The sequence below is a fragment of the Boleophthalmus pectinirostris genome, unplaced genomic scaffold, assembly GCF_026225935.1.
Source record: "Boleophthalmus pectinirostris isolate CB_2022bp ecotype Guang Dong unplaced genomic scaffold, ASM2622593v1 HiC_scaffold_9, whole genome shotgun sequence".
NCBI classification, from domain to species: Eukaryota; Metazoa; Chordata; class Actinopteri; order Gobiiformes; family Gobiidae; genus Boleophthalmus; species Boleophthalmus pectinirostris.
The window spans coordinates 33,610,839-33,637,676 of record NW_026571541.1 but is presented as its reverse complement, the minus strand read 5'-3'; the positions used below and the strand labels follow the sequence as shown (position 1 = coordinate 33,637,676).

General features: G+C 43.1%; 1 protein-coding gene across 1 annotated transcript in view; it reads right to left on the bottom strand.

Annotated features, from left to right (window-relative positions):
* The window catches only part of LOC110172745 (unconventional myosin-XVIIIa-like), a 297,696-nt gene that overhangs the window by 132,147 nt on the left and 138,711 nt on the right, over window positions 1-26,838 (bottom strand). Inside the window, 2 exon segments of the mRNA XM_055166713.1 lie at window positions 9,015-9,143; window positions 23,493-23,558. Coding sequence (XP_055022688.1) covers window positions 9,015-9,143; window positions 23,493-23,558 — 195 coding nt within the window.

Genomic DNA, 26,838 nt, shown 5'->3' with positions numbered 1-26,838 from the left:
CTCTTTCTCTCTCTTTTTACTCTCTCCTCTTTCTTCTTTCTATTCTCCATCTCTTTCTCTCTCCTTGTTCTCTTCTCCACCTCTTTTCTCCCTCCTTTAGGTCTTTCTTTCCTCTCTCTCTCTGTCATTCCACCCTCTCTCTCCTCCCTCTTTTCTCTCTTCCACTCATTATCTCTCCTCTCTCTTTTCCCTCTTTCCCCTTTCTTCTTCCTCTTCTCCATCTTTCTCTTCTCCCCTCTTTTCTCTCTCCCGTCACTCCCCCTTTCTGCTTTCTCTTCACCATCTTTCTCCCTCTTTTCTCCATCCTCTCTATTATCTCCCCCTTTTTCCTCTCTCTTCCACTTTCCCGCCCTCTCTTTAATCTCTCTCCCTTCTCTCTCTTTCTTTTCTTCCGTGCCCTCACTCTCCCCTCGTCTTCTTCCCTCCTTCTCTCTGTCTTCCTCTCTCTCTCACCCTGTCTCCCTCCTCCATTTGCTCTCTCTCTCCTCCCTTCTCTCTCTTTGTCCCTATCCCCCTCTCTCCCCTCTACCTCTCCCCTCTGACTCTCTCCCCCTCCCTCTCTTTCGCCCTCTCCTGTCTCTCTCTCTCCCCCTCCCTCCATCCTCTCCCCCTCTCTCTTGCTCACTGTCTTCCCTCCCCGTCTCCCCTCTCTCTCCCTCGTCTCTCTCCTCCCTCTCCTCTCTCCCCCTCTTCCCTCTTCTCCGTTCTCTCTCCTTCTCTCTCCCCCTCCCTCCATCCTCTCCATCTTTCTCTCTCCACCTCTCCCTTCTCCCTGTCTCCCTTCTCCCTCGTCTCTCTCCTCCCTTCTCCTTCTCTCGTTCTCTCTCTCTCTCTCTCCTCCCTCTCTCCGTTCCTCTCATCAGCAGATTGTGAAATAGTTTTTCGTGGACTTTTCCCAGAGCACTCAAACAAAGATGGAGAGTGATTCATTGATTTAATGCAGTTGCAGCAGAAGCCTGTGTGTCCCGACGGCCCAGAGAAAAAAACCACACTCTGAGTTTATTCACGTCAAAACTACTTTAAAGACGAAGTATTCCACTGCTGAGCCGTATTAATGCCAACACATGTTACCCTTTTATTGTTTGGAAAATGTCATATTCACCAAAAACAACGTATTAACAGGTTTTGCAAGTCTCCTTTTGCTCTCCGTGCTAAGTCACAACCCCTTCAATCAGCGCGCGTCCTACTAATGGGTAACACTTTATAATAACTACACCTTATTTAGCCTTAATAAAGCATGAACAAAGACTTAATTAATAATGAACAAAGATTTAATTACTAATGATTCATGCTTAGTAAATGCTTAATAAATCATAATTTGTCTTCACTTTAGAAAAGCTCTCAAAAAGACTTAACTAACAGATAACAGCTGCCTGAATTATCATTGCATTGTATTATTAGTAAATCATTTTCTCATAGTTTACTAATGATTAATAAATGCTCAAATGGTTAGTTCATGAGTAATTAAGTATGAAATAATTATGAGTAACTATTTACAGCACAGGTAAATTCAGTGCAAGTGCTAATTCAGGTAGTAATTAAGTAGTTACTAAGTGTGAATCATTATTAATTAAGTCTTTGTTCATGCTTTATTAAGGCTAAATAAGGTGTAGTTATTATAAAGTGTTACCTACTAAGAAAAGTACCGCACATCGCATCAGGTTTGTGAAGTCGTAGTGCACAGTTTTGTATGTTTTTTTAATATTTATGGAGAATTGTCGTGTGGGAGCGTGGGTGATATAGACTTGTGGGCAGAGCTTTGGACAGAATCTTACAGTTAACCTTAAAAAAAGGTTTGAATAAGGCCCAGGAGAGATCACTAAATTACCCAAACATGCATAGAATCATGCTAAAATATGCTAAAACGTCTTCAGGCATGTTTTTGATGAGGGAACAATATTATCACAGTTGTATTGACGCAGTAGGTCTACTGCCGCCAACAGTTTGGGGGTGGAACTGCATCAGCGATCGTTGAATTCTCCGGTTGTTCTTCTCGTCAGTTGATTGACAGAACAGGGGTACTTCGAGGGCCAATCAGATTAGAGGTGAGGCCAATGTCCCTGTGGCCCCTCCCCCTACAACCGCCCCTGCTAATGGTTACAGGAGCAAATATGACTGCGAGGGTCATGGCATAGACCGTATATATGATGCATGCCAAATAGGAAGTTCACCAGGAGGATCTTCCGGCTCCTTCTGACTCTCGCTCCAATTGACTTACATTAGGATATTGTCAAGCCTCTCTCGGTACCTGCTGCAGTGAGTCTTGTCATTTTGGTCTTAATGAATCACAGAAACTCCTCCGACATGATCTCTAAAAAAAATTTGTCACAGTCTCCATTCTGTACGTGGCCCTGTCAAAAAAATCATATTTCATAACCCAGAGTTCTGGTTCTTCAGTTTCAAAATTCGATTTCTCTAAATATTGTAACCTGTGAACATCGTGAGCCTCATTTGAGCGGCACTGAACTCTGTGGGTGACGTCACACTCGCTTAGTCCACTTTTTTTTTTTTTTTTTATACAGTCTATGGGTCATAGCAACCACAAGAGCTAATCATGACTGAGGTGGTTAAATGTGTCCGTCCTTCTCACCGGAAAGCGGGACGGTGCCTTACTTAGAAACGAAACGCACTAGCTGTCAATAGAACTGTCAACGCTAGTGGGAGCGATCTCAGTTAATACGAACATTTTAACTCTTTCCCCCCTGGACGCCTACTAGGAACAACCCATACATATGTTACCATAGAGCATAACTGCATAAAAGAAAACAGACTTCCACGAGTGATTATAAATGATTTTTACACTCATGAACTTAATTGTAACACAGACATATTTGTATCTCTGGAAACCTTAGACTCTGAACTCTTCATTTATGGATGTTTAAATGTGATTCAACTCATTTATAGGTGCATAACAGCTCACTGAAAATGAGAGTTTACCTGGTCAGGTGCAAACTCGAAAACAAAAAACTACATTCAGCATCTGATATCTGCATGTTCTGAGTATTATATTCATAAAAAAATAAAAATATACTTTGTCAAAGTATTTAAACAGATTTCATATCACCAGATACAGTATAGCCAAGTGTGCACCTGTTTTTTACCTGTTGTTACACCTGTGTGCACCCAATAATTTTTTTTTCCATTTAACTTATTCAACTCATTTAACTTATTCAACTTATTTTATTTATTCAACTCATTTAGCTTATTCAACTAATTTAGCTTATTATAATATAATAATATAATAATAAAACTCTTCCCCGTCAGTGTGTGTCCAGTATTTGTCATCTTGGCTATTTTCTCGTGTGCAGAGCTCCACATAAGCGTTTTTTCTGTAGCGATTCTGTTATACATCGCATCTTGGAAAAAAAAGACTGAAATATTTTAAAGGACTCGCCTGGGCAACATCCAGATTTCAGGGCAATTTTGGTTCATAATCGAGTATAAAGCTCAGATAGTTTTGTTGGACATCGCAGGACTCCACACAGACGCATCAGCGGCATTCTCACCTTCTCCCCGAAAGTCCGTCACTATCACTGTTTTCCACTTTATAATCAACTTCAACATCATCACTTTGAAATCTATAAAAGTCACTTTCTCTAAACTTATCCATAAAATACGTCCGCTCCTCATTATTTCTAAAACTGTGCGCCGCAGCGCCGCGATCTTTCCATTGCACGTGTTTCGTGTTGTGTTTTTTCCGGAAGCTACCATCGTCACTATTTCGATTAACTTCGGAAAAAAATCTGCGAAAACATATCCTTGAATCCTATTGGTCAGTCTAGTGTGGGTTGTAGTGGCCCCCACCGATCACAGTCTCTGTTTAAATGTGAAAAACCGAGCCATTTCTAAAGGTCGTCAAATCTCGTCTTTAGTGAAACGGCGGAGGTGTCAAAAGTCGTCATTAAGGGTTCAGGGGGGTCGTCAAATGTCGTCTTCATGGGGGAAAGAGTTAAGCCCAAAATGACCAGGCTCACAGCAGCACGTACCAAGAGAGGGGCGACAATAGTCCAATGTAAGTCAGTTGGACCCAGAGTCAGTCAGAGCCGGAAGAGCCTCCTAAGAGCATTTCCTATTTGTAAGGTGGCGACTAGCGTTTTATCTATGTCCATTCATATATGCGATATATGGTGTTAAAGAGAATCCTGCAGCTAAGGAGGTTAGAATAGGGCCCTGGAGAGATCACTAAATTACTCAAACATGCATAGATAACACATAAAACCTCTTCAGACATATTTTTGATGAGGGAACAACATTATAACCTGGTAGAAAGCTCCAAAAAGTTGATTTAAGCAAAATGAGAGGTTTAGTATTGTGAAATAATTCTTAGTAATGATTCTTTACTTCATCTAGGAGTGGTCCAAGTTAGAAAACATGTTAAATATATACATAAATAGTCATCTGGACGATGTTTTTCGATTCAGGGCGTTTCAACTTTTACCCAGAAGTCATTTTAAATCTGAAGGAGCTGGTGTGTGTGTAATTCGTAGTAGTTTTTTGTATTAAGTTTGGTGACTTTGGAGGAGCTGAAGGTCTCCTCTGAAGCTCATCTCTTCAGGTAAACACTGCACCAGGAGAATGGAGTTTGTTTTACGTTTGTTTGGTCGTGTAGTGAACAAAGACAAGCAGACGATGGATTTTTACACATTGTCGACGCTTTGTTTGAGGGAAAATAAAGCCTCCAGACTGTGTCAAAGGGAAGCATGTCTGGAACTTTGCATAACTAAACAGTTTTATTACATATTTCTTACAAACGTCTCCAAAAATGAGAGAAGAGAAGAAGCATTACAACAGTGTGGGCAAAATGGGAAAACTCTACGGCACTCTGAGCAGTTGAAAGTTATTATTTATTTGAGAAAAGGATGCTTAAATATGTAAATAACTGATTATTAAAATAAAAGGCAACTAATTTAGTTTAATCCAGGTTTCCACACAAACAATTTTTCATAAATATTGGTTACACGGATAAAAAACTGTGCCCTACAACTTCACAAACCTGACGCGATGTGCACTAGTTTCATTAGCGGGATGCACGCTGATTGTGTTGTGACGGTGCTCTGAAGGGGGAGTGACTTAGCGCCAGAGTCCTGCACGGGTCCATTTTTGGAGACCTGCACCCGCGCAGTCCAGCACCACACCCGCAGGACTGAACCTACACAGTGTCAATTGTGGATTATAAATATATACACGACGCAACTGCAGAGCCAGGACTACACCAGAACTGGACCAGAACTGGACCAGGACTGCACCAGGACTGGACCAGGACTGGACCAGGACTGGACCAGGACTGGACCAGGACTGGACCAGGACTGAACCAGGACTAAACCAGGACCGAATCAGTGTCATTAACACAAACATATACATGTTGCAACCACCAAGCTGATCACAGGACTACATCCGGACTAAACCAGGTCTAAACCAGGTCTAAACCAGCTCCAAACCAGGTCCAAACCAGGACTAAATCAAGTCTAAACCAGGTCTTAATCAGGACTAAACCAGGACCGAATCAGTGTCATTAACACAAACATATACATGTCGCAACCACCAAGCTGATAACAGGACTATATCAGGACTAAACCAGGTCTACATCAGGACTACATCCGGACTAAACCAGGTCTACATCAGGACTACATCCTGACTAAACCAGGTCTACATCCGGACTAAACCAGGTCTAAACCAGGTCTAAAACAGGAATAAATCAAGTCTAAACCAGGACTAAATCAAGTCTAAACCAAGACTAAACCAAGACTAAACCAGGACTAAACCAGGACTAAGCCAGGACTAAACCAGGACTAAACCAGGACTAAACCAGGACTAAGCCAGGACTAAGCCAGGACTAAGCCAGGACTAAACCAGGACTAAACCAGGACTAAACCAGGTCTAAACCAGGTCTAAACCAAGAGATTGTTTTTTTTTTTTTACTTGTAAATGTGCATTTATGCAATTATGTCTACTTATTTTGAATTTATTATCACCATTTATATTTTTTCTCTTTGTTATTTTGTTATATTGTGATTTGGGAGCTACTGTGTCCAAATAATTTCCGCTGTGGATCAATAAAGTTTGTCTAATACCCCCTTTTTAAAGAAAAATTATTTAAAGGGTCCATGTTACGCCATTTTCTGATCTATGTTATCGGGATGTAACAATATCCAAATCCCTCGATACGACATTTTCATGATATACATTTCACGGTACGATATTTATTGCGATATTTTGTGAATATGGCACTGAAACGGTGAAAAGGATCATGGTCTATGTAGTTCCCTCTGTTTTTCTAGTTATATTGCTGCACTATAACTTAAGAAACTTCGATATTTGAGCTTTGGAAATGTAAACAGATTAATAATAAAGCTTTACTCAAACATGTGAACGAAACAAAACACAACTCCAGGTCTGTTTAAGTCAATTTTCCATAATATAAGACCTTTAATTATACTACCGTACATAAATATACTCCTATATCTTCATGATCTAAACTACAAAATAATGAATTAAAATTATAATAAAAAGAGGTGCTGTGCCAGTGTTTTTGTGAGTCATTTTGTCAAAGTCAAATGAAGGACAGAGTGAAAAGCTGCGGCGAAATGAGCGTCGTCGTTAGGCCGCCGCGGTGTAATTGAGTTTGTTATTGTTGTGAAGAGTCTCCGCCTCCTCACTGAGCCGCACGGAGACGCACGATATAAAGAGTCTGTCTGCCCCACAGGAACACACCGGAACGACTATCCATCACTCCACACCACAACACAGCACGAAACGGAGAGAGAGAGAGGAGAGGGAGGAGAGAGGGAGGGAGAGCAGAGGAGAGGAGAGGGAGGAGAGGAGAGGAGAGAGGATGAAGAGAGAGGAGAAAAGAGGAAGGGAGAAGAGAGAGAGACATTAATGTGGGTAGGGAGATAGAGGGAGACCGAGAGAGGAAAGAGGGGAAGATAGAAGGTAGAGAGAGGGGGAGGAGAGAGGAGAGGAGAGAGAGAGGAAACAGGGAGAGGGTGACAGAGGGGGAAGAGAGAGAGACACGTTAGTGTAGGTAGGGAGATAGAGGAAGACCGAGAGGAAAGAGGGGGAGGAGAAGAAGGGAGAGACAGAGAGGGAGGAGAGAGAGATGAAGGAGAGAGATGAAGGGAGAGGGGAGAAAGTGAGAGAGGGAGGAGAGAGGAGGAAGAACGAGAGAGAGAGAGATTAGTGTAGGTAAGGAGAGAGAGAGAGGAGGAGAGAGGAGAGAGAGAGAGAGAGAGAGAGAGAGAGAGAGAGAGGAGCGAGAGAGAGAGAGAGAGAGAGAGAGGAGAGAGGAGAGAGAGGAGAGAGAGAGAGAGAGAGAGAGAGAGAGAGAGTAGTAGGTAGGAGGAGAGAGAGAGAGAGGAGGAGAGAGAGAGAGAGAGAGAGATTAAGTGTAGGTAAGGAGAGAGAGAGAGAGAGAGAGAGAGAGAGAGAGAGAGAGAGAGATTAGTGTAGGTAAGGAGAGAGAGAGAGAGGAGGAGCGAGAGAGAGAGAGAGAGAGAGATTAGTGTAGGTAAGGAGAGAGAGAGAGAGGAGAGATGAGGAAGAGCAGAGAGAGAGATTAGTGTAGGTAAGGAGAGAGAGAGAGGAGGAGAGATGAGGAAGAGCAAGAGAGAAAGAGCGAGAGAGAGAGAGAGAGACAGATTAGTGTAGGTAAGGAGAGAGACAGGAGGAGAGAGAAAGGGGGAAGAGAGAAAGGGGTAGGGGAGAGACTAGAGAGAGGGAGGGAGGAAGAGAGAAAGAAACGTTAGTGTACGTAAGGGACAGAGAGAGAGAGAGAGAGAGAGGAGAGAGAGAGAGAGAAAAAAGAGAGGAGGAGAGATAGTGAGAGAGAGGGAGGAGAGGGAGAGGGATAGAAGGAGGAGAGAGAGGAAGGGAGAGAGAGATTAGTGTAGGTAGAGAGAGGGGGAGGGGAGAGGAGAGACAGACAGAGAGGAAGAGAGAGGAGAGAGAGAGACATTAGTGTAGGTGGAGAGAGAGGAAAGAGAGGGATGAGAGGAAAAGAGAGAGAGATTAGTATAGGTAGGAAAAGAGAGAGGAGGAAGAGCGAGAGAGAGGGAGATTAGTGTAGGTAGAGAGAGGGGAGGGGAGAGAGTGACAGAGAGAGAGGAGAGAGAGACATTAGTGTAGGTGGAGAGAGAGGAAAGAGAGGGATGAGAGGAAAAGAGAGAGAGAGATTAGTATAGGTAGGAAAAGAGAGAGGAGGAAGAGCGAGAGAGAGGGAGATTAGTGTAGGTAGAGAGAGGGGGAGGGGAGAGGAGTGACAGAGAGAGAGGAAGAGAAAGAGACATTAGTGTAGGTGAAGAGAGAGAGGAAAGAGGGGAAAAGAGAGAGAGATTAGTATAGGCAGGGAGAGAGCGAGGAGGAGGAGAGAGAAAAGAGGGGGAAGAGATAGGGAAGAAGAGAGGGAAAAGGGGGAAGAGGGAGGGGAAAAGAGTAGGGAGAGAGAGAGAGAAAGAGCATGGGAGGGAGAGAGAGAGGGGACAGAGAGAAGGAGGGGCAGAAAGGGTGAGACAGAGTGAGGGAGAGAGGAAAGAGGTGGATGAGAGAGAGAAGAGTGAGAGAGAGACATTATTGTAGATGGGGGGAGAGAGAGAGGGAAAAGAGCGGGAAGAGGAAGAGGGGGAGTAGAGAGAGTGAGAAGGGACAGAGATATTAGTGTAGGTAGGAGGAGGGAGAGAGAGAGAGAGAGAGGGTGAAAACAAAAAGGAAGGAATGGAGAAAGCCTCGTTAATAAAAAAAACAAACAAAAAAAACACATTTGAAACCTTTTCATTGACATGCAGCGGTTATTTGTGAAAATGTGGAAGAAATGATGGATAGTGCGAAGTTTGTAAAGATAAACAAAGCCGCAGTTTATCTTTGTCTCTAAATGTTTAATTCTCCAAAAGTGTTCGTGTCGAGTTTGTCGTCCGTGTGCTCCTCGCTGCTTTTGGTGGATTCTGTTCTGTATCTTTGTGAAAAACTGTAAATATATCAGTTATAAATATAAAATCTTGAGTGTTTTGCGGTGGTTTTACCTTCCTCTTCTTGAAAGCCTGACGGGCCAGATACCCCCGACACGCCGCCTGGAACCGAGAGATGTTTGTGCGAGTCTGGACGTCCCTCTGCTCCTCCAGCCTGGACAGGGTCCCCGCGCGGAAGAACACCTACGGAGACACGAGAGGGACAGATTTAGAAAAATATATATATCAGAAACGCTGCAAGAAAGTGGTGCTGTTATTCAACTCTTATGTTAGGATAAGTGTCAACTGAAAGGACTTTAAACCACCTGAACCGGTTTCTAAATAACCTGAACCTGCAGATAGAAGTTTCTCTTATTCTCAGGGGCTGTTTACACGAGAACGCTTGCGGATAAAAATGACAAAATATTTTATCGGAAGTGCCGTTTTGTTTAGGCGATGACGCCGTTTTTGGGGCTTAAAAATACAAAAATCTGAAGTTGAATATGTTTCCCCGTAGTGTTTTTGTCTACACTGCCCAAGACGCAAAACTCTGGTCAGATCTGCTCACATCACGTACACATTTACATCACAAACATACAGTACACTGAAGCCTCACATGCAATCAAATTCTAAACACTTTTGCGTCACCGTATGCACACAAATTCACAAATTTCCTCCCGAAAATGCTCATCTTAATGCGGATAAAAAAGTGAAGATGCGACGCCACCTTTGTGTCTTCTGTTCACACCGTCATCGTATAAATGTAACCTCAGTAGAAGTCCAGAACCTCCAGAATCCCCTCCCTGAGCTGCAGAGGCTGCACTAGCACTGACTCAGGATTAGCTGCAGGTGCTGGGGTTTAAGTAGTGACTGTTCACATCAGAGAGATGCATTTTAGGTTTACACCAACTGGATTTCAGCATTGAAACTGAAACTATCAACGCGAATGAGAGTCATGTGAGGCTCATTCTGTTTTCTGACTTGATCCAAAACACCAAATTATAACAAACAACTTGACCGTCATGTCTAATGTTTGTGTAATTAAGAATAAATGAGTATTACACTTGTTATGCATGTAAAATGTGATTTGAGCATGTGTACCTCATATGTATGGAAACGTTTTAACGATGCATTATGTAACTTTTCTGGTAAAGGGTGTTTTTACAAATGTTTTTCTCTATGAAGATGTTTTTGCTTCATCTGCAATGTTTCACAGTATGGCATTAAACCTTTCTATCTTCATGGAGACCAAACCAGACCAAGTTACAGGTCAGATCTGTGGAGAGGCGACCCCGCTCACAGTCAAAATCCATGTTTTTTTGCCTGATTTTTGAGATAAAACCACCTTTAACTGAATAAATGTACGTTTACATGAGCGCTTTAATTCCGAATAAAAATTATTTAATTTTGAATAAAAATGAATTCCACTTTAAAAAGACTGTGTAAACAATAATTAATGAAAATGGCACAGGCTCCGCCCTCCAAACGTGACGTAGGCTCTGAGTGAGCCGCCCTTCCTCCGCCATCTCAGGGAGGGAGGGGGAGGCAGGCGTGCACCCTGATAGAGGAAGGAATAAACTTTTATTCATCATGGAGATACAGCGCGTTCAGCCGCATGTGTTGGACCCAGAATCAGACGAGGACTTTGAGGAGCACGAAGTTCAAGCACCGCGTCCACATCAACTGAACATTACTGATTGGTAAAGTATTAATAAACACTAGTAGATCAACTTATTATATCATGTGTGAGTGGGCGGAGGCAGGTGTGAAGCGTTTTCTGCTACGTCAAACGCGTCATAGGTGTATCTGCCGCGTCATCGTTGTAGCAGCTTTAGTTCGTCGTCACGTGGGAGGGTGGCAGAAATATGCTGCAATTTGTTACAAAAAACGCCGAATCAATCTAAAAAACACTTCGGTGACATATACAAGGCCCACACATCACTCTTAGAAGGTAGAAAGCTCTGAAAAGTTGATTTTGCATGAGATGGGCCCTTTAAATAAAGGCAATTTAACGTGTTTTCCATGTAAACCTCAATTTGGAATTATTATTTCCACGTAAACTCGTTCATCTCCCAGTTATTCGTTTTCTTATATTTTATCACTTTTTTTTTTTCATTACAATAGTGGAGGAGAGGCGTTTATAGCTCCACTGGTTCTGAACAGTTCTTATCCGAGTGGACTGACCCTATAGAAGCCAAGAGGCCGGTGAGACTCGAAAGGTTAGCATGAGTGGCTCTTTTAACTTATGATTTAGTGGAGGGCTCTGAGCCGGTGCTTCAACGCCAAAGAGGCAATAAGGAGCTGTGAGAGCGGCCTATACTGTTGGAATCTGCCGCGCAACTGTCAGACTGCAGATTTCTGACGTGGTTTATGGTTCGTATCTCCGTAATTACCGGGTCTATCCGCGTGAAACAAAAACCATCGCGGAGTTTTTCGAATTCTCCGTCGTAAATAAACAAAAGTGGAATTATTCTTGCACAATGGCCTCTGGAAGTGGTGCCATTATTCAGCCCCAAAGACGGGAGGGTTGTCAGTGCAGATTAATATGGAAAGTTTATGGAGCCAGTCCCAAACAAATAATGATACAGTTCGACATTTGTGCATCTGAACTTTGGAGATTTCCTTCAAAAACTGTGAATTTCCCGTAGAGTGATACAGGAAATCATGACGTCATTAAAGGGTACATATAACGCAATTTTCTGATCTGTGCTATGATGTTGTTTTCTCATCACAAACAGACCTGGAGTTTGTTTTGTTTCATTCACAATAGGGATGGGCATGATTAATCGATTAATCGATAATTGATCATTAAGAATTTCATCGATTACATTAATTTTAATCGACAAAAAGAAAGTCGGTTGCTGTGTGTATCGTGACCAAACAGGTGTGTACATGTGTCTCTGCATGAGAAGGAGCGAGCAAACAAACAGTGGGTCAGTCTGCAACGTACCGAAGCACAAATGTGTATTTAACGATGACTTGTACAAGAAATTCCACACTTTCCGTTGCATTCGGGACAAGTGTGAGTCCATGTGCACAGTGTATAAAGCAGCACATATGTTTCTGTGTCCAGCGGGAAAAAGTTTTACCAGGTGAGAGTCGCTCAATGTGGATGACGAGTCTCCACCTCCCTCCCCCCGTACGGTGTCCTGGTTTTAACAAACGCAAATCTGGTCACACTAACCTGTATTCACCTGAGTCATGTCTTTTAATCCAACAGAAATTGAACCACATCAGCGACACAAGAGCTGTAGTTTTATCTTCACTTAGTTTATGCAAATTAGCGATGCGGTTTTAAGTTTCGTTTCTGTGAGAGTTGAACAAAACTGAATTAAACACATTATAATGTCAAACGGGCTGATGTGGCTCTAGAGTCGTTACGGTTTATATGTCGTAAAGTTGAATTTATTTATGCAGATTAGTAGTGCAGATAGTAATAATAATGATGATCATTTTAATATAAAAACGTTAATGATTAATCGATAATCGATCGTTAATTCTTCCGACGATCGATTAAGAAATTTTCATCGAATGCCCATCATGTTGAACTAAGCTCTGATGAAGACCAGTTTGATCGAAAAACATGTTGGCTTTGTCCATTTAAATAAAGCCCTTTTAACTGCATTTCTCCTCGTGCGATTTTTACTTCTTTGGAATGCCTGGAGTCCGTTGTGTTTTAGTTTTGATCCTTTTTCCAAGAGCGCCCTTTACCTCCTCCCACAGATTGGAAAACCTGCAGCAAACAGCCACATTTTAGTTTTTTTCTGCACAGACCTGGAGTTGCGTTTTGTTTTGTTTCAGTCACACATGTTTAAAAGACAAACCCTGCATATTTAGGTTCATCTCGCAAAATGAAAAACACCTTTAATATTTGGAGAACTGTGCCGGCGCCGGTTCCCGCGCCCAATCTCGAACCGTCTGACATGTTTACGCTTGAAAATCAGAGCAGTAGTCGACGTCAGCAGGTTCATCTGGGTCACACGCGGCAAAACAAACAAAGAAAACGTGTGTGTGGAATACGGAGGAGAAATCAAGTGACAAGAAGAGTGCAGTGGTCAGAGGAGGAGACCAAATATTTGTATATCCTTGTTCTCCTGGTGAGGTTCCATCTTTGGTTTGGGCGTCGCTGTCGTCTTCTCCACAGCAGATGTTGTATCAGAGCTCGGCGCAGATAAATAATGATTTGTCTGAGTACAAACGCTCGCCGGTGTCGATGATGTGATCCATGATTTTTATTTTCCTCGCTGTGACATCCACTTTCATATGGCCTTGTTTTTATTTGGTGGCAAATCCACTCCCTCTGTCGATGACGCATCGTGGGTTCACTTAAACAGTTTGACTCCACTGTGTTTTCTAACTCCACACAGTTTCACTAGAATCATCTGGATAAATTCAGCTCTGCAGTTGTCAATCTCTGCTGAACTAGAGGTAAAATGTAGCTGGTGACATCACAAGGTGGAACAGAACATTTTGAGGTTTGGAGATGTAAACAAACTAATAACGCAGAGTTACTTAAACATGTGTGAGCGAAACAAAACACAACTCGCCTGTAACGATTACAAATTTTGCTGGATGATTAATTGACCAAGAATTTATTGCGATAAACGATAATACTGACATTGAGAGATCAATTTCAACCAATATAATAACCATGGAATAAAAATGCAAATACACCCTTTCAAAGATCAATAAACTTTACTTTCTAAATAACATTTAACACAGGAACTGTAAGACAACCAAAAACAATAAACCTAAATAAAACAGACTTAACATAGGACTAGCCTAATGTAGTCTGACTGACAGCAAGGACTTGTTAATAAAAATGCAAATTTCACTATGAGGGAGCCACTGTCCTGTCTGGTGTCATGTCGTGTCGGTTTCAGGATTTCGGGCTCTCCTGGGCGCCAGGCTAGTTCTGTCGCTCGGGTTTGGGTTTATATCGGCTGTTACGCCGGACGTACACTGTGAGATATTTTCGGTCGTGTCACTCAGCCCCAGCTTAAACTGTACGACCAAATCACAGGGTTTAAAAGTTCACAGCTCACGAATCATGTTCTCACACTGAACGAACCGATGCTCGGATGCGACTTGCCTGCTCACACTGTACGTTCACATAACGACCGGAGTTGTCAAAGTTCTTGTTCCGGAAGTAGAAAACCACGAAGAAGAAAACCACGGAATTAGAAAACCACAGATGTGCGGAGACACAATGCTGAGCCACTTCTGTGTCCGCGCATGCGCAGTCTGCCAGATTCTGGCAAATCGGCTCGTGGAACAACTTCAACAGAGCGAAACCCTCACGAGAGGCGACTGGATTTCAAACAAGTTTGATTTTCTTGCGACCTAAGAATGTCGATCGGGAGCTGGTCGTGAGGTATAAATCGGTTCTCTTTACCCCATGTAAACTACACGAAGCACGACACATGATGAAGCCAAAACTCGGCCCGATCCCCAAAACAGTCGCACAAGCGAAAAATCGGCTCAAAAAGGGTCAAAAATCGCACAGTGTACGTCCGGCATTAGGGTTTGGGACATTTCTTCTCTTTGTTTGTGCGCTCGCTGCATTTGACGCATGTGGCTGCTGAAACGGCATCGTGACTTGTTTTGGCGCACAGAGATCAACTGTTTTGTTACTCTGACAGCGACGCTAGTTTGTGCTGCTAGAGCGAGGAAAACAAACAAGCTGCAAATTTATCGTGGCTGGAAAAGTTAAAAAGTTTTCGTACGATTAATCGATTTATTGATTATCGTTACAGGCCTAACTCCAGGTCTGTTTTTGAGGAAGTAACAACATTATAACATGATTTAAATCTCACAAGAGTCAATTTTGAGTAATATAGGACCTTTAATACATTAGAGCAGACATGTCAAACTCAGGCCCAGGGGTCAAATTTGGTCCACAAGATCATACCAAATCTGTATTAGAGCTGCCCCACCGGCTACAGATAGACTATAGACACATTATTTATTTAAAATGTTGTTATTCTTTTATATTCTGCTTGTAAGTATTATTAAACATTTATTTTATGAGAAAAGTTTTAACATTACATATCTAGAAAGAAGAGAAAAGTTGTAGATGTTGGTGAAATTTTTCAAAAAATATTTAGTTTGGCTCAGACTTAGTCCCAGTTTTTTTTATTTTGGCCCTCTGTGAGTTTGAGTTTGACGCCTCTGCTTTAGAAAATAATTTAAATTCACTATTTAATAAACCAGTCTACTTTCTTTCTCAAAAAATAAACCAAAGCGCTATAATTTTCTATATTTTTCCACGGCAAAACTAATAAAAAGTTGCTAACGAACCACTTTTGGGACCTGCTTTACCAAAATCCCTCCCGTGTACGTTCTTCTTAACGATAAATTGGCCGTCTGCTGCTCAAAGAGGTTTTATTAATTCAAATATTCTGACCTTGAGTTTGAAAACAGACAGTGGATCAATATCTCAGCATGGTCCTTTCACCTAACGAGGGAAACACTAATTCCCCGCGGCAGATCTGCACCTGAACGCACCGTGCCTTTGCCTAATGCGGTGCGGAGTTGTTGGTACATTTCCAGGTTTTATGGAGCTGTCTGAGAGAAGCTCCTCTATCTCCAATGACAAATGACCAAAGGGGACAGAGACTCGACTGTTCTGAATGAGAATGAGAGCAGACGACTCAGGACCAAAGCAAATGTTTAAAAGGGAGTTTCAGTGACTTTGGATTTTTTTAAAAAGACTCGGTTTAAGTTCTGGTTTGGTTCTGGCTTGGCTCCATAGCTTGGGCTGGGTTTTTTCTAGGTTTAGATCCCAGTTTAGTTCCCAGTTTTGTTCTGGTTTGGTTCCATAGCTTGATCCTAGTTTGGTCCGGGTTCAGTCCTGGTTTAGTTCTGATTTAGTCCTTGTTCGGTCCCTCCTTGGTCTGGGTTTTTTTGTCTAGGTTTAGTCCCAGCTTAGTCCCATTTTTGTTTTTGATTTTGTTCCATAGCTTGGTCCTAGTTTGGTCCCAGTTTAGTCCCAGTTTGGTTCTTGGTTCCATAGCTTAGTACTAGTTTGGTCCTAGTTTGGTCCTGTTTTGGTCCTAGTTTGGTTCCATAGTTCGATTCCATAGCTTGGTTCTGGTTTGGTCCTAGTCTGGTTCCATAGCTTTGTCCTGGTTAGGTCCTGGTTTAGTCCAAGTTTGGTTCCATAACTTGATCCTGGTTTGATCCTGGTTTGGTCCTAGTTTAGTCCCAGTTTGGTTTCATCGCTTGGTCCTGGTTTGGTCCTTGTTTGGTCATGGTTTAGTCCTGGTTTGGTTCCATAACTTGGTCCTGAATTGGTTCTATAGCTTGGTCCCGGTTTTGGTTTCGGTTTGGTCCCAATTTGGTTCCATAGCTTGGTCTTGGTTTAGTCGTGGTTTGGTCCTGGTTTAGTTCTTGTTTGGTTCTATAGCTTGGTCATGGTTAGGTCCTGATTTAGTCCTGGTTTGGTCCAGGTTTGGTTTCATAGCTTGGTTCCATAGCTTGACCCTAGTTTGGTCTGGGTTCAGTCCGGGTTCAGTTCTGGTTTAGTCCCAGTTTAGTCCTTGATTGGTAATTCCTTGGTTCCATAGCTTGGTCTGGGTTTGGTCCTGGTTTAGTACCATAGCTTGATCCTGGGTCGGTTCCATAGCTTTGTCCTTGTTTGGTCCCAGCATGGTCCCAGCTTGGTCCCACTTTGGTCCCGGATTGGTCCTGGATTGTTCCTGGTTTGCTTCCATTGCTTGGTCCTGGTTTGATCCTTGTCTGGTCCTGGTTTAGTTCTGGTTTGGTCTTAGTTTGGTCCTTATTCGGTTTGGTTCTGGTTTAGTTCTGGTTTGGTTCTATAACTTGGTCTTGGGTTGGTCCTGGTTTGGTTCCAAAGCTTGGTTCCATAGCTTGGTCCTGGTTTGGTCCTGGTTTGGCCCTGATTTAGTCCTGGTTTACTCCTTGATATTTCTGAATTTGTCTGATATTAATTTAATCTTTGAATTTCACTGAAAACCTCAACTTTAATTCACTTAAAAACAAACAAAAAACATCCTTCTATAATTGTGTTTAATGCACTGAGGACTGTGTGATTCTCTTGTCCTTTTATAGCTGATTTAAAGCGTAATTATCCTTTTGTATATTGATTAATTTGTGCATTTACCAGAATAACAGTGTGGATAATTTGTATAGTTTGATCACAGACTTTGTACTTTTACTGCAGAATGTTGCATTAAAATAAATAAGGACTTTTGTTTAATGTAAATAAATGTGTAGAATATTTATGCGTTTTTGTTTTGTTGTGTGTCTGTGGCTCAGGTCTGTGGCTCTCAGGTCTGTGGCTCTCAGGTCTGTGGCTCTCAGGTCTGTGCTCTCAGGTCTGTGCTCTCAGGTCTGTGCTCTCAGGTCTGTGCTTCAGGTCTGAGGCTCTCAGGTCTGAGGCTCTCAGGTCTGTGGCTCTCAGGTCTGTGGCTCAGGTCTGTGGCTCAGGTCTGTGGCTCTCAGGTCTGTGGCTCTCAGGTCTGTGGCTCAGGTCTGTGCTCTCAGGTCTGTGGCTCTCAGGTCTGTGGCTCTCAGGTCTGTGGCTCTCAGGTCTGTGGCTCTCAGGTCTGTGGCTCTCAGGTCTGTGCTCTCAGGTCTGTGCTTCAGGTCTGAGGTCTCTCAGGTCTGAGGCTCTCAGGTCTGTGGCTCTCAGGTCTGTGGGTCTGTGGCTCAGGTCTGTGGCTCAGGTCTGTGGCTCAGGTCTGTGGCTCTCAGGTCTGTGGCTCTCAGGTCTGTGGCTCTCAGGTCTGTGGCTCTCAGGTCTGTGGCTCTCAGGTCTGTGGCTCAGGTCTGTGCTCTCAGGTCTGTGGTTCGGGTCTGTGGCTCGGGTCTGTGGTTCAGGTCTGTGCTCTCAGGTCTGTGGCTCAGGTCTGGGCTCTCAGGTCTGTGGCTCTCAGGTCTGTGGTTCAGGTCTGTGGTTCAGGTCTGTGCTCTCAGGTCTGTGCTCTCAGGCCTGTGCTCTCAGGTCTGTGGCTCTCAGGTCTGTGGCTCAGGTCTGTGGCTCAGGTGTGTGCTCTCATTTCTGGGGCTCAGGTCTGTGGCTCAGGTCTGTGGCTCAGGTCTGTGCTCTCAGGTCTGTGGCTCAGGTCTGTGGCTCTCAGGTCTGTGGCTCTCAGGTCTGTGGCTCTCAGGTCTGTGTGGCTCAGGTCTGTGTGGCTCAGGTCTGTGTGGCTCAGGTCTGTGCTCTCAGGTGCTGTGGCTCTCAGGTCTGTGGCTCTCAGGTCTGTGGCTCTCAGGTCTGTGGCTCTCAGGTCTGTGGCTCTCAGGTCTGTGGCTCTCAGGTCTGTGGCTCTCAAGTCTGTGGCTCTCAGGTCTGTGGCTCAGGTCTGTGGCTCAGGTCTGTGGCTCAGGTCTGTGCTTCAGGTCTGAGGCTCTCAGGTCTGTGGCTCAGGTCTGTGGCTCTCAGGTCTGTGGCTCTCAGGTCTGTGGCTCAGGTCTGTGCTCTCAGGTCTGTGGCTCTCGGGTCTGTGGCTCTCAGGTCTGTGGCTTTCAGGTCTGTGGCTCTCAGGTCTGTGGGGCTCAGGTCTGTGCTTTCAGGTCTGTGGGGCTCAGGTCTGTGGGGCTCAGGTCTGTGCTCTCAGGTCTGTGGCTCAGGTCTGTGGCTCAGGTCTGTGGCTCTCAGTCTGTCTCTCAGGTCTGTGGCTCTCAGGTCTGTGCTCTCAGGTCTGTGGCTCTCAGGTCTGTGGCTCTCAGGTCTGTGGCTCTGTTTCTCTGTGACTTTAACCAGGGCTAAACTCTCCTCCCCAGAGTCTGTCCCTGAACTGAACAAACCCTCTGGGAAACATTACTCACAACCAGAGAAGAAGAAGAACGAGGGAGAGAGAAAGAGGAGAGAGAGGGAGCGACAGAGGAGAGAGGGAGAAAGGAGAGGAGAGAGGAAGAGGAGAGAAGGAGGAAAGAAAGGGAGGAGAGAGGGAGAGGAGAGGGAGAGAGGAGAGAGAGACAGAGGAGAGAGGGAGGGAGAGACAGGGGAAAGGAAGAGAGAGACAAGGAGCGACAGAGGAGAGGAAGAGGAGAGAAAGGGAGGGAGGGAGGAGAGGAAAGAGAGGGAGGGAGAGGAGAGAGAAGGAGGGACGGAGGGAGGGAGAGGAGGAGAGAGAGAGGAGCGAGGAAGAGGAGAGAAGAAGGAAAGGAAAGGAGGAGAGAGGGAGAGAGGAAGGGGGGAAAGGAGAAAGAGAGAGAGGGAGGGAGAGGAAGGGAGACAGGGAGGGAGAGACAGCGAAGAGGAAGGGGAGAGAAGGAGGAAAGGAAGGGGGGAGAGAGGAGAGTGAGGGGGTGAGAGGGGATGAAAGAAGAGAGGGAGAGAGACAGAAGATAGGCAGGGGAGAGAGGGAGAGAGGGAAAGAGGGAGGGAGGGAGACAGACAGGTGGGATAAGAGGGAGAGGAGAGGGGGAGAGACAGAGCGAGAACAGAGGACAGAGAGAGAGGGTAGAGAGAGATGGAGAGAGAAAGAAGAGAATGAGAGGAAAGAGAGGAGACGAGAACAGACAGGAGAGAGAAGGAGGGAGAGAAAAAGAGGAGAAAGAGAGGAGGAGGAGAGATGCAGGACACATTCATACATCATAGGTTCTCAGAGACGGACCACGGTGGAGAGTCTCTGAGGAGAGGACGAGGGGCAAGCGGAGCTACAGAAGTGACAGACAGACTATTTAAAGCTGGACTGTGTAACTTTTCCGGCGCCTGCTTGTCTCCACGGAGAATTTACAGCATTAACACCTACCCACCTCCATAACGATCGAGTAAGAGGTCAGATCTGTGGAGAGACGACCCCGTTCACAGTAAGAATACATGTTTCTCCGAGGTATTTTCAGGAATAGAAACTGCCACTGAATAAATGCAAGATAAATACGTATGTTTAATGTCCCACTACGGAACATTCCAGGCAAAGCAAGAACATTTAAAGCCGCTGTACCTGATTTTTACCGTTTTAAAACATTTACAGTGGTTCAAAATAGGGCTCGACCGATATATAGGTTGGGCACTTGGAGACATATCGGTTATCGGCCTAAATCTTGCCGATACGGGCCGATAGTCCACGTGGGCCTTGTTATAAAGCTTAGACTCTCTATATTATGTCTATTTAATCCAATTTACAAACAGATAAATGTCCTAATATGTGGCGCTGGACAGCCATAGATCCACGTGTCTGATCCACGATACTGACGATAAATAAAAACGAACATCAGCGCACTTTTAGCCTCATTCATCAGCCAGTTTCACTTCGTAGAAACCGTCCGACCTCGCAGCATTAGAATTTGTCCGCTTGATGGTAGACAGGTACGTTTTTTATGTAACCAATTGCTGCTATTTGGTCGTGACGTATGTAATGTGTCATTAACGGGGCTAACTGGTATACTAAGCTTTTCCCAAATCCCGCAGGAAGACGGACAATAACGTCTTTCCCCTTGATAAAATTCACCAAACATTTTCTGTGTTCCGGCTTTAAATCCTCGATCTCGGGAATCGTTGCCAACACAGAATGTATGGCTCTTTGCTGATTGGCTGGTGCCCGAACTTGCACTTCTTGGGTTTTTGCGAACCGTCTAGTGTATTCTGATTCCTGATCTAGTCGCTGGAGGGAAATGAAATTGAGCGGAGGCACTAGGGGCATCAGCCTGACTAGTGCAGTTTAGGCCAGAAACAAAACTACTTTGTTTGAGTGTGGAGAAGAGAGGAGTGTCCCACAGACAGAGGACACACTCAGTAACTGCAACATGCTGGATTATATTCTTTTTACAGACAATTGTTTTGAGTCAGAATTAAAGGACACTTATTTGTGAAGACTTGTGATCTGAGAGGTGTCTGTGTGAGCGATGAGTTGCAAATGTGTCGGTTTTAGAGCTACATTTACTGCTAAAGGCTGACAGAGTAGTTTACTTTTTATTTACTTTTTTTTACTGGCTAGAATGTGATGCAAAAATGCCATTAGGCCGACCTACTGTCTTTAAATATGACAGTAAAGAGGCAGAATAACAATAAATGTCGCCTAAACAAACCCAATTTAAAATCCAGTAGGGCCAAACCAGTTCTATAATCAATAAAAAGAGTGAATTTTTACCGAATTATTCACGACAATGAATTTATAAGCATTTTGCCTTCATAGTACAGCTAAAAAACGACTAGCATGCTAACAAGCACTTCCTGATTATCGGACAAACGCTTTCTAATTAGACGCAGACAACACACAACGGCTCAAGGGCTCAAATACCTGGAGAAAAATCAGGTACAAGCCTTTTAACTAAATGATTTTATAAATATCATTAAATTTCTTTCACATATTTAAATTTTTGTCTTCTTTATGTTTTATTCAAAACTCAAACTTCACCTTATATAATTTCAGACTCCGCAGAGCCCGGCGTGTTTGGTGTGTGGGCTGCGTCTGCGTAGGAAGCCTCTGTGTGTCCTCTGCTTTGGCAAATATAAAATCCAATAAGCTCGATTAGCCGTAATATAAAATGAATGAGAAACAAGGTTAAACTGAAACTCTGGCTAATTGACAGCTCAAGGCGGCGTCTGCTCTTTATTCCAGAGACATTCACAGATCTCATTAAGAAAACCATCAGGATGCCCTTTCACACCCACAAGATTAGGCCGGGTTTGTCTCCTGCACTTAAATGTGGAGGGAGGGTCCGGCTTCTGACACAAGGTTATAGAAATTAGAAATGGTACGCTTCGAAAATTGTATCTCTGAGTGGAAAAACTCGGGCTCCCACTCTTTTTCACTGGCAAAATATCAAAACTTTTCCATTTTTCATGACCTAAAGTGAATTTTTCATGACTTTACGGCACCTTACATGTGTAGAATTGATCAGACTTTTAGGGCTAAATATGAAATGTTAACCCTTTCCACTCACCTTATAGTTTGGTTTTATAGTTTTTTTAACATTCAAAATACTGTCAGTGCATTTATTGTCGTCTCTTTTAAACAAAAGGCGCAGACGTTCGGAAATAATCATAATAGAATTTAAAAGAACACTGTAATTGCTTGAAAGAGATACTAAAATTCCATGACTTTCATTTAATTTACCGTATTTTTCTGACTATAAGGCAAATTATAAGGCGCAATATCAATAATGTTGAATTCTCTTATCTATTTTCATACATAAAGTGCACTGGATTATAAGGAGCATTAAGTGAAACAAACGGACGACATTTGAGACTGATCCTTAACCCAGATGTCCACGATCCATCAGCAGATCTTGGTATAATTCACCCGGCGTCGCCTCCCTGTCTTGGTGAATGTGGATTATGAATGTTGAATGTGGGTGGCTCATAATTTTTTTATTTTTTTATTTCCTACGAAGACGACACAAATATACATTGAGTAATAATGTGTTTAATGCAGCTTTGCTCACATTTGTTTATGTTTTACAGAAACAAAACTTAAAACCACATGGTTCACTGGCAAAAACTATGAGCGCTGTTTGCTCTTGTGCGCTGATGTGGTTCAGCTTCTGTCGGACTAAGGACCATAAATCGGGCTATACTCCACGAGGGTTCTGACGACAGTAACTGTAATGCTCCAACAATCCATCAAGCGGTGCAGCTTCGTAGTTTACCAAAGTCGTACTAAAACATTTTGACTGATTTTTGAGAACCATGTACCACATGAAATCATTTCGAAGATAGTAAGCACAACCAGAATGAATACATACGGTGCACTGGATTATAAGGCGTACTGTGATCACAATGATTTCTGAGAAAATTAAAGGATATACGGTACAAAATTCCATGACTTCCAATTTCCATGACTGTGAGAACCCTGTACATACATTCTACCGTTGTACTGTTTGTATGTTTTCATTATTCTGAGAAACATGTGTTCTACTGTGAGCCTTGCATCTCCACAAACCTGACTCTTACTTGGCCAGAAGTAGAGCCTCCTGCTTAATTCCATGGAACTGTTATTCTGAATATAAAATTCCACAGTGTGGCATTAAAACATCTTGCCACCTCCAGTGTTTCCTTGCCGCCAAACCGTTTTGTAAAAGCCTGATCTCGACAGATCTCTGAGGCTAAGCAGGGCCAAGACTTTTTAGTATTTGGACAGGAGGCTGTACCAGGCACCACAGGGGGGCGCCAGTGTCAAACAAAACTGTGGTTGTGTCCTTAGGCAAGACATTTCATCCACCTTGCCTAGTATGAAAGTGGTGGAAAGTGGTGTGTGTGTGAGTGTTGGTGGTCGTCAGAGGGGCCTGCTGTGCAGATTGGCAGCCTCGCTTCCATTACTCTGCCCCAGGGCAACTGTGGCTACAATAACAGCTCACCACCACAGTGTGTTTTGTGAATGAGTAATGCAACAAACTGTAAAGTGAATTTAAGAGTCTGTAAAAGCGCAGTACAAGACTAATGCATTATTATAATTAAATGTTGTGTATAATTCTGTCATTTGTTTTCACATTGCAAACGGGGAACAGGTTTCACAAAACAAATCAAATAAACTACTTTAACGGTAGCTTTAAATTTGTCACGCGAAACACAAATCAAACGGCCCATTTTGTGTCTTGCTCAAAGGCTCGGTTGAGTTTTTAAATGAACGCTGCACTCACTCGACTCAGGCCCATGTGGTACGTGCTCTTCTCCAGGTCCAGAGACTCCAGCAGCTCCTCCACGGCCTGAAAACACAAAGAAAACTCGATTAAAATTCACAATTCAGATAAATAAAATAAAACAAGTACTACACAGAAAAGAAAGTGTTATGATTTAATGCTGAAAATCACACTCTATTATTTAAAGAAAGTTTTTTTAGTATCACTGTGGTATCAGAGTTGTTATTGAGCGAGTTGGAAACTTTATTAATTTTTTTTTTTTGTATCGTCAACAGCACTCGAGCAGACAGGTGCAGACAGGAGCAGACAGGAGCAAGGACACGACAACTCAAGGCTGAACATGTAAGAGAGGAGAGGACTCTAGTGGGCTGTTACGGTGCCTGTTTAAATCAATGCTTTCGAGACAAGGGCTTTTATTTTGAAGGGCAAAAACATGTTTCTGCGTCTTTACAATGAATCCTCAGAAGGTTGAGGCCGGATTTTCAAGTTTAAAATAAATATAAATGCGTATTGAAAAGCAGGAAAGCCCGCTTGCTCCGAGTGCACTTTGAACAACTTGTATTTAACACTCAGGATGTTCCGAGTTTTAAATACACACTGTGGAGGCTCTGCAGACACGCTGATAATGACAGAAAGACATTTTTGTGAACTCTTTACTACTTCCATTTAGCCTTTAGTGTGGACGCTCAGCTTGGTAAAATAACAGAGAGAGCGCAGCCCGACAACAGCGACAACAATAAGCAATAGCGACTAACTCAGACTTTTGTTTACTCTGCATAATTTGCCGTGTGCTTGGAGGATGAGCGTCTTTTTACAGGCCTCACTGTTGTTTTTATTCACACTGTGGTAAAAAATGAAAGAGCTTAAATCTGCTTAAATCAGCACTTATTTATTGTTGTATTTCTTTAAAAATAGACTTTTAGAAGATTTATTTTTTGCTCTTTTATGTTAAGTAGCCTGAGTATTAGGAGTATAACAGTTCACGTATCGACGCATCAAGAATCTTGGACTTCCGGTCATCGCGCGATGCATTCTGGGAAGGATTTTCCGAAAAAGTGAGCATTAAAAGCATCATGTTTGTTTTCCCAGTGGGATGCGTCTATTGACAAAGCCGATCTTTTCAAGTCTTTTGAACCGTATCGCTTTTGTTTCTGGTTCTGATATTGTCATATTTTAGTTTTGGGATTCAGACATCGTTAATTGTGTGGTTATTGGATCCTAACAGCGGAAAACAGCTCGAGAAATTTGTTTGCGAACTCCATAAATGCAAAAGGGAATCAGATGTGTGTGACTGCAAACCTCCGTTCAAACTGTTTCTCTTCGCAACGGAATTGAAAAATAGTGAAAGGTGAAGGAGACGGGCAGGATTGATCCACAGGAAGGATGAAAAAGGGAAACATTTGGCTGTCTAAATCATCCTGAGATTGCAGCGAACATTTTGTATGTGGAGCTCCATCCATGCGGGATCCTGTTTATAGGCGAGTTTCAGCTGACGTCATTGTTATTAAAAGCCCGCGTTGCATGCTGGGAAATATTTTGGTCGAAGGCAAGAAACACGATAGCGTCAAACACAGTGCGTAACCTCGCGTATTTATCCCTGATAATGGTAAATTCCTGCTGCATTATCGGATGCACAAATAGAAGCACGGAAGAAGGAAAATGTCTTTTTCGTATTCTGAGTGAAAAGAACCGCTAACGGTGAATTAAATGACTTTCAAACATCCGCAGAGCAAACGTAGAAGATCCTAACAAACCGTGGACTCCAACAAGTTCAACAACACATCGAGACTCTTGGAGGTTTTCATCTTTTCTGCTGTGAATGGCCCAGGAGTTTCCACCAAGTCATTGTGGATATCGCCCAAGTGAATATTTGTCCAGGTAGTTGGCGATTCTGACCAGAAATTTGGTTTGGTCCACCTTTTGTAGGGGATGAAAAGGGTGATTTGGCTCCATCGATGCTTATGACCAATTTCTGGTCAAATGGTCTTTGGTCCTCTGCCGTTAGAGTGGATAAATAACCGGGATCAATACCCTTTACGTCACAGGTGTCAAACATAAGGCCTGGGGGCCAGATCCGGCCCTCCAAAACCTTTAATCTGGCCCTCGGCTGATTTTCTACTACAATATTTTAATTATATTTTCTGTTAAAATCTTGTTAATTTTCTGTGGTGTTTATCACAGCAGCGTCTCCAGCGTCTCTGTACGTGGCCCCTCCCACCAGAGCAGCACAAATGAAGACTTGTCTCTTTCCAAACGCTCTTAAAGGACGATCGTTTTGACTGTTGACCGTGACCCTCATCAGAAAAATGTCCAACATGAGAAAACTGGAGCTGAGTGCAGGATTTTCCAAGAAAAATTGACTTATTTCTATTTACACACAAGTTCATGTTAAAACTTTGTGTTGAAATTGTATTTTTCTTAAAGTTTCAGGTTGTTCATAATATTATAATATTTTGAAAAAGAAAGAGTTCATCAATTTAAAAAAAATTCTGTAATAGATTTGTGTTTTTCTGCACAAATATTTGAACTTATTGTTATTTTTGGGGTTTATATGACATGAGTTTTCTGATCCAGCCCCTTTGGGATCAAAGTAGGTTGGATACGGCCCCCGGACCAAAAGGAGTTTGACACTCCTGCTTTACGTGATTTCTCGCTCTGTCCGTCATGTTGAATTAGTGTTTCTTGCCGCTGACCAAAATAATTCCCAGCATGCAACGCGCGCTTTTGTCAACAATGAAACTCGCCTATAAAGTGAGAGGTGCAGAAGACAAACAGACTGAGCTGCACTTTCTTGTTCTTGTGGTTTTACAGCAACATCACGTCTTGGTCTCTTTGCAGTGGAAGGTGTTTCTTGGCGAACAGCTGGAGCCTTTCGCTTTGGCGTTGACTTTTTAAATTCGTAACCGAGGTGGAGCGAGGGATCGGGGTTTTGCTTTGATGGCTCCACATACAAAATGTTCATTCATACAAAATTACCAAGCAGCACTTTGCATTTATTTTATTTTTCCTTGTTGTATAACGTTAAAACAAATTGTTGATTTAATAAACACACAAACGGTTTCCCATACTGAACTGAAAGAACCAAACCGTGACTTTTTGTGTACAGTTACAGTTAGTATCGGACTGGTATCGGTATCGGCGAGTTCAACAAGACCATCAGATCGCAAAAAAAAGAGGAACAACACTATTTTTGTATCGAAATCAAGTTTGAAAATTCAGTATCCCGAGAACTCCAGTTTGTTCGCGACTTCTTATTCCATTTTCGTCCCCAGCTCAGTCCCAGCTTCGTTCCGTTTTGCCGCGACTGCTATTTCCCCGTCTTGTAACTCTTAATTTCCATCGGTAA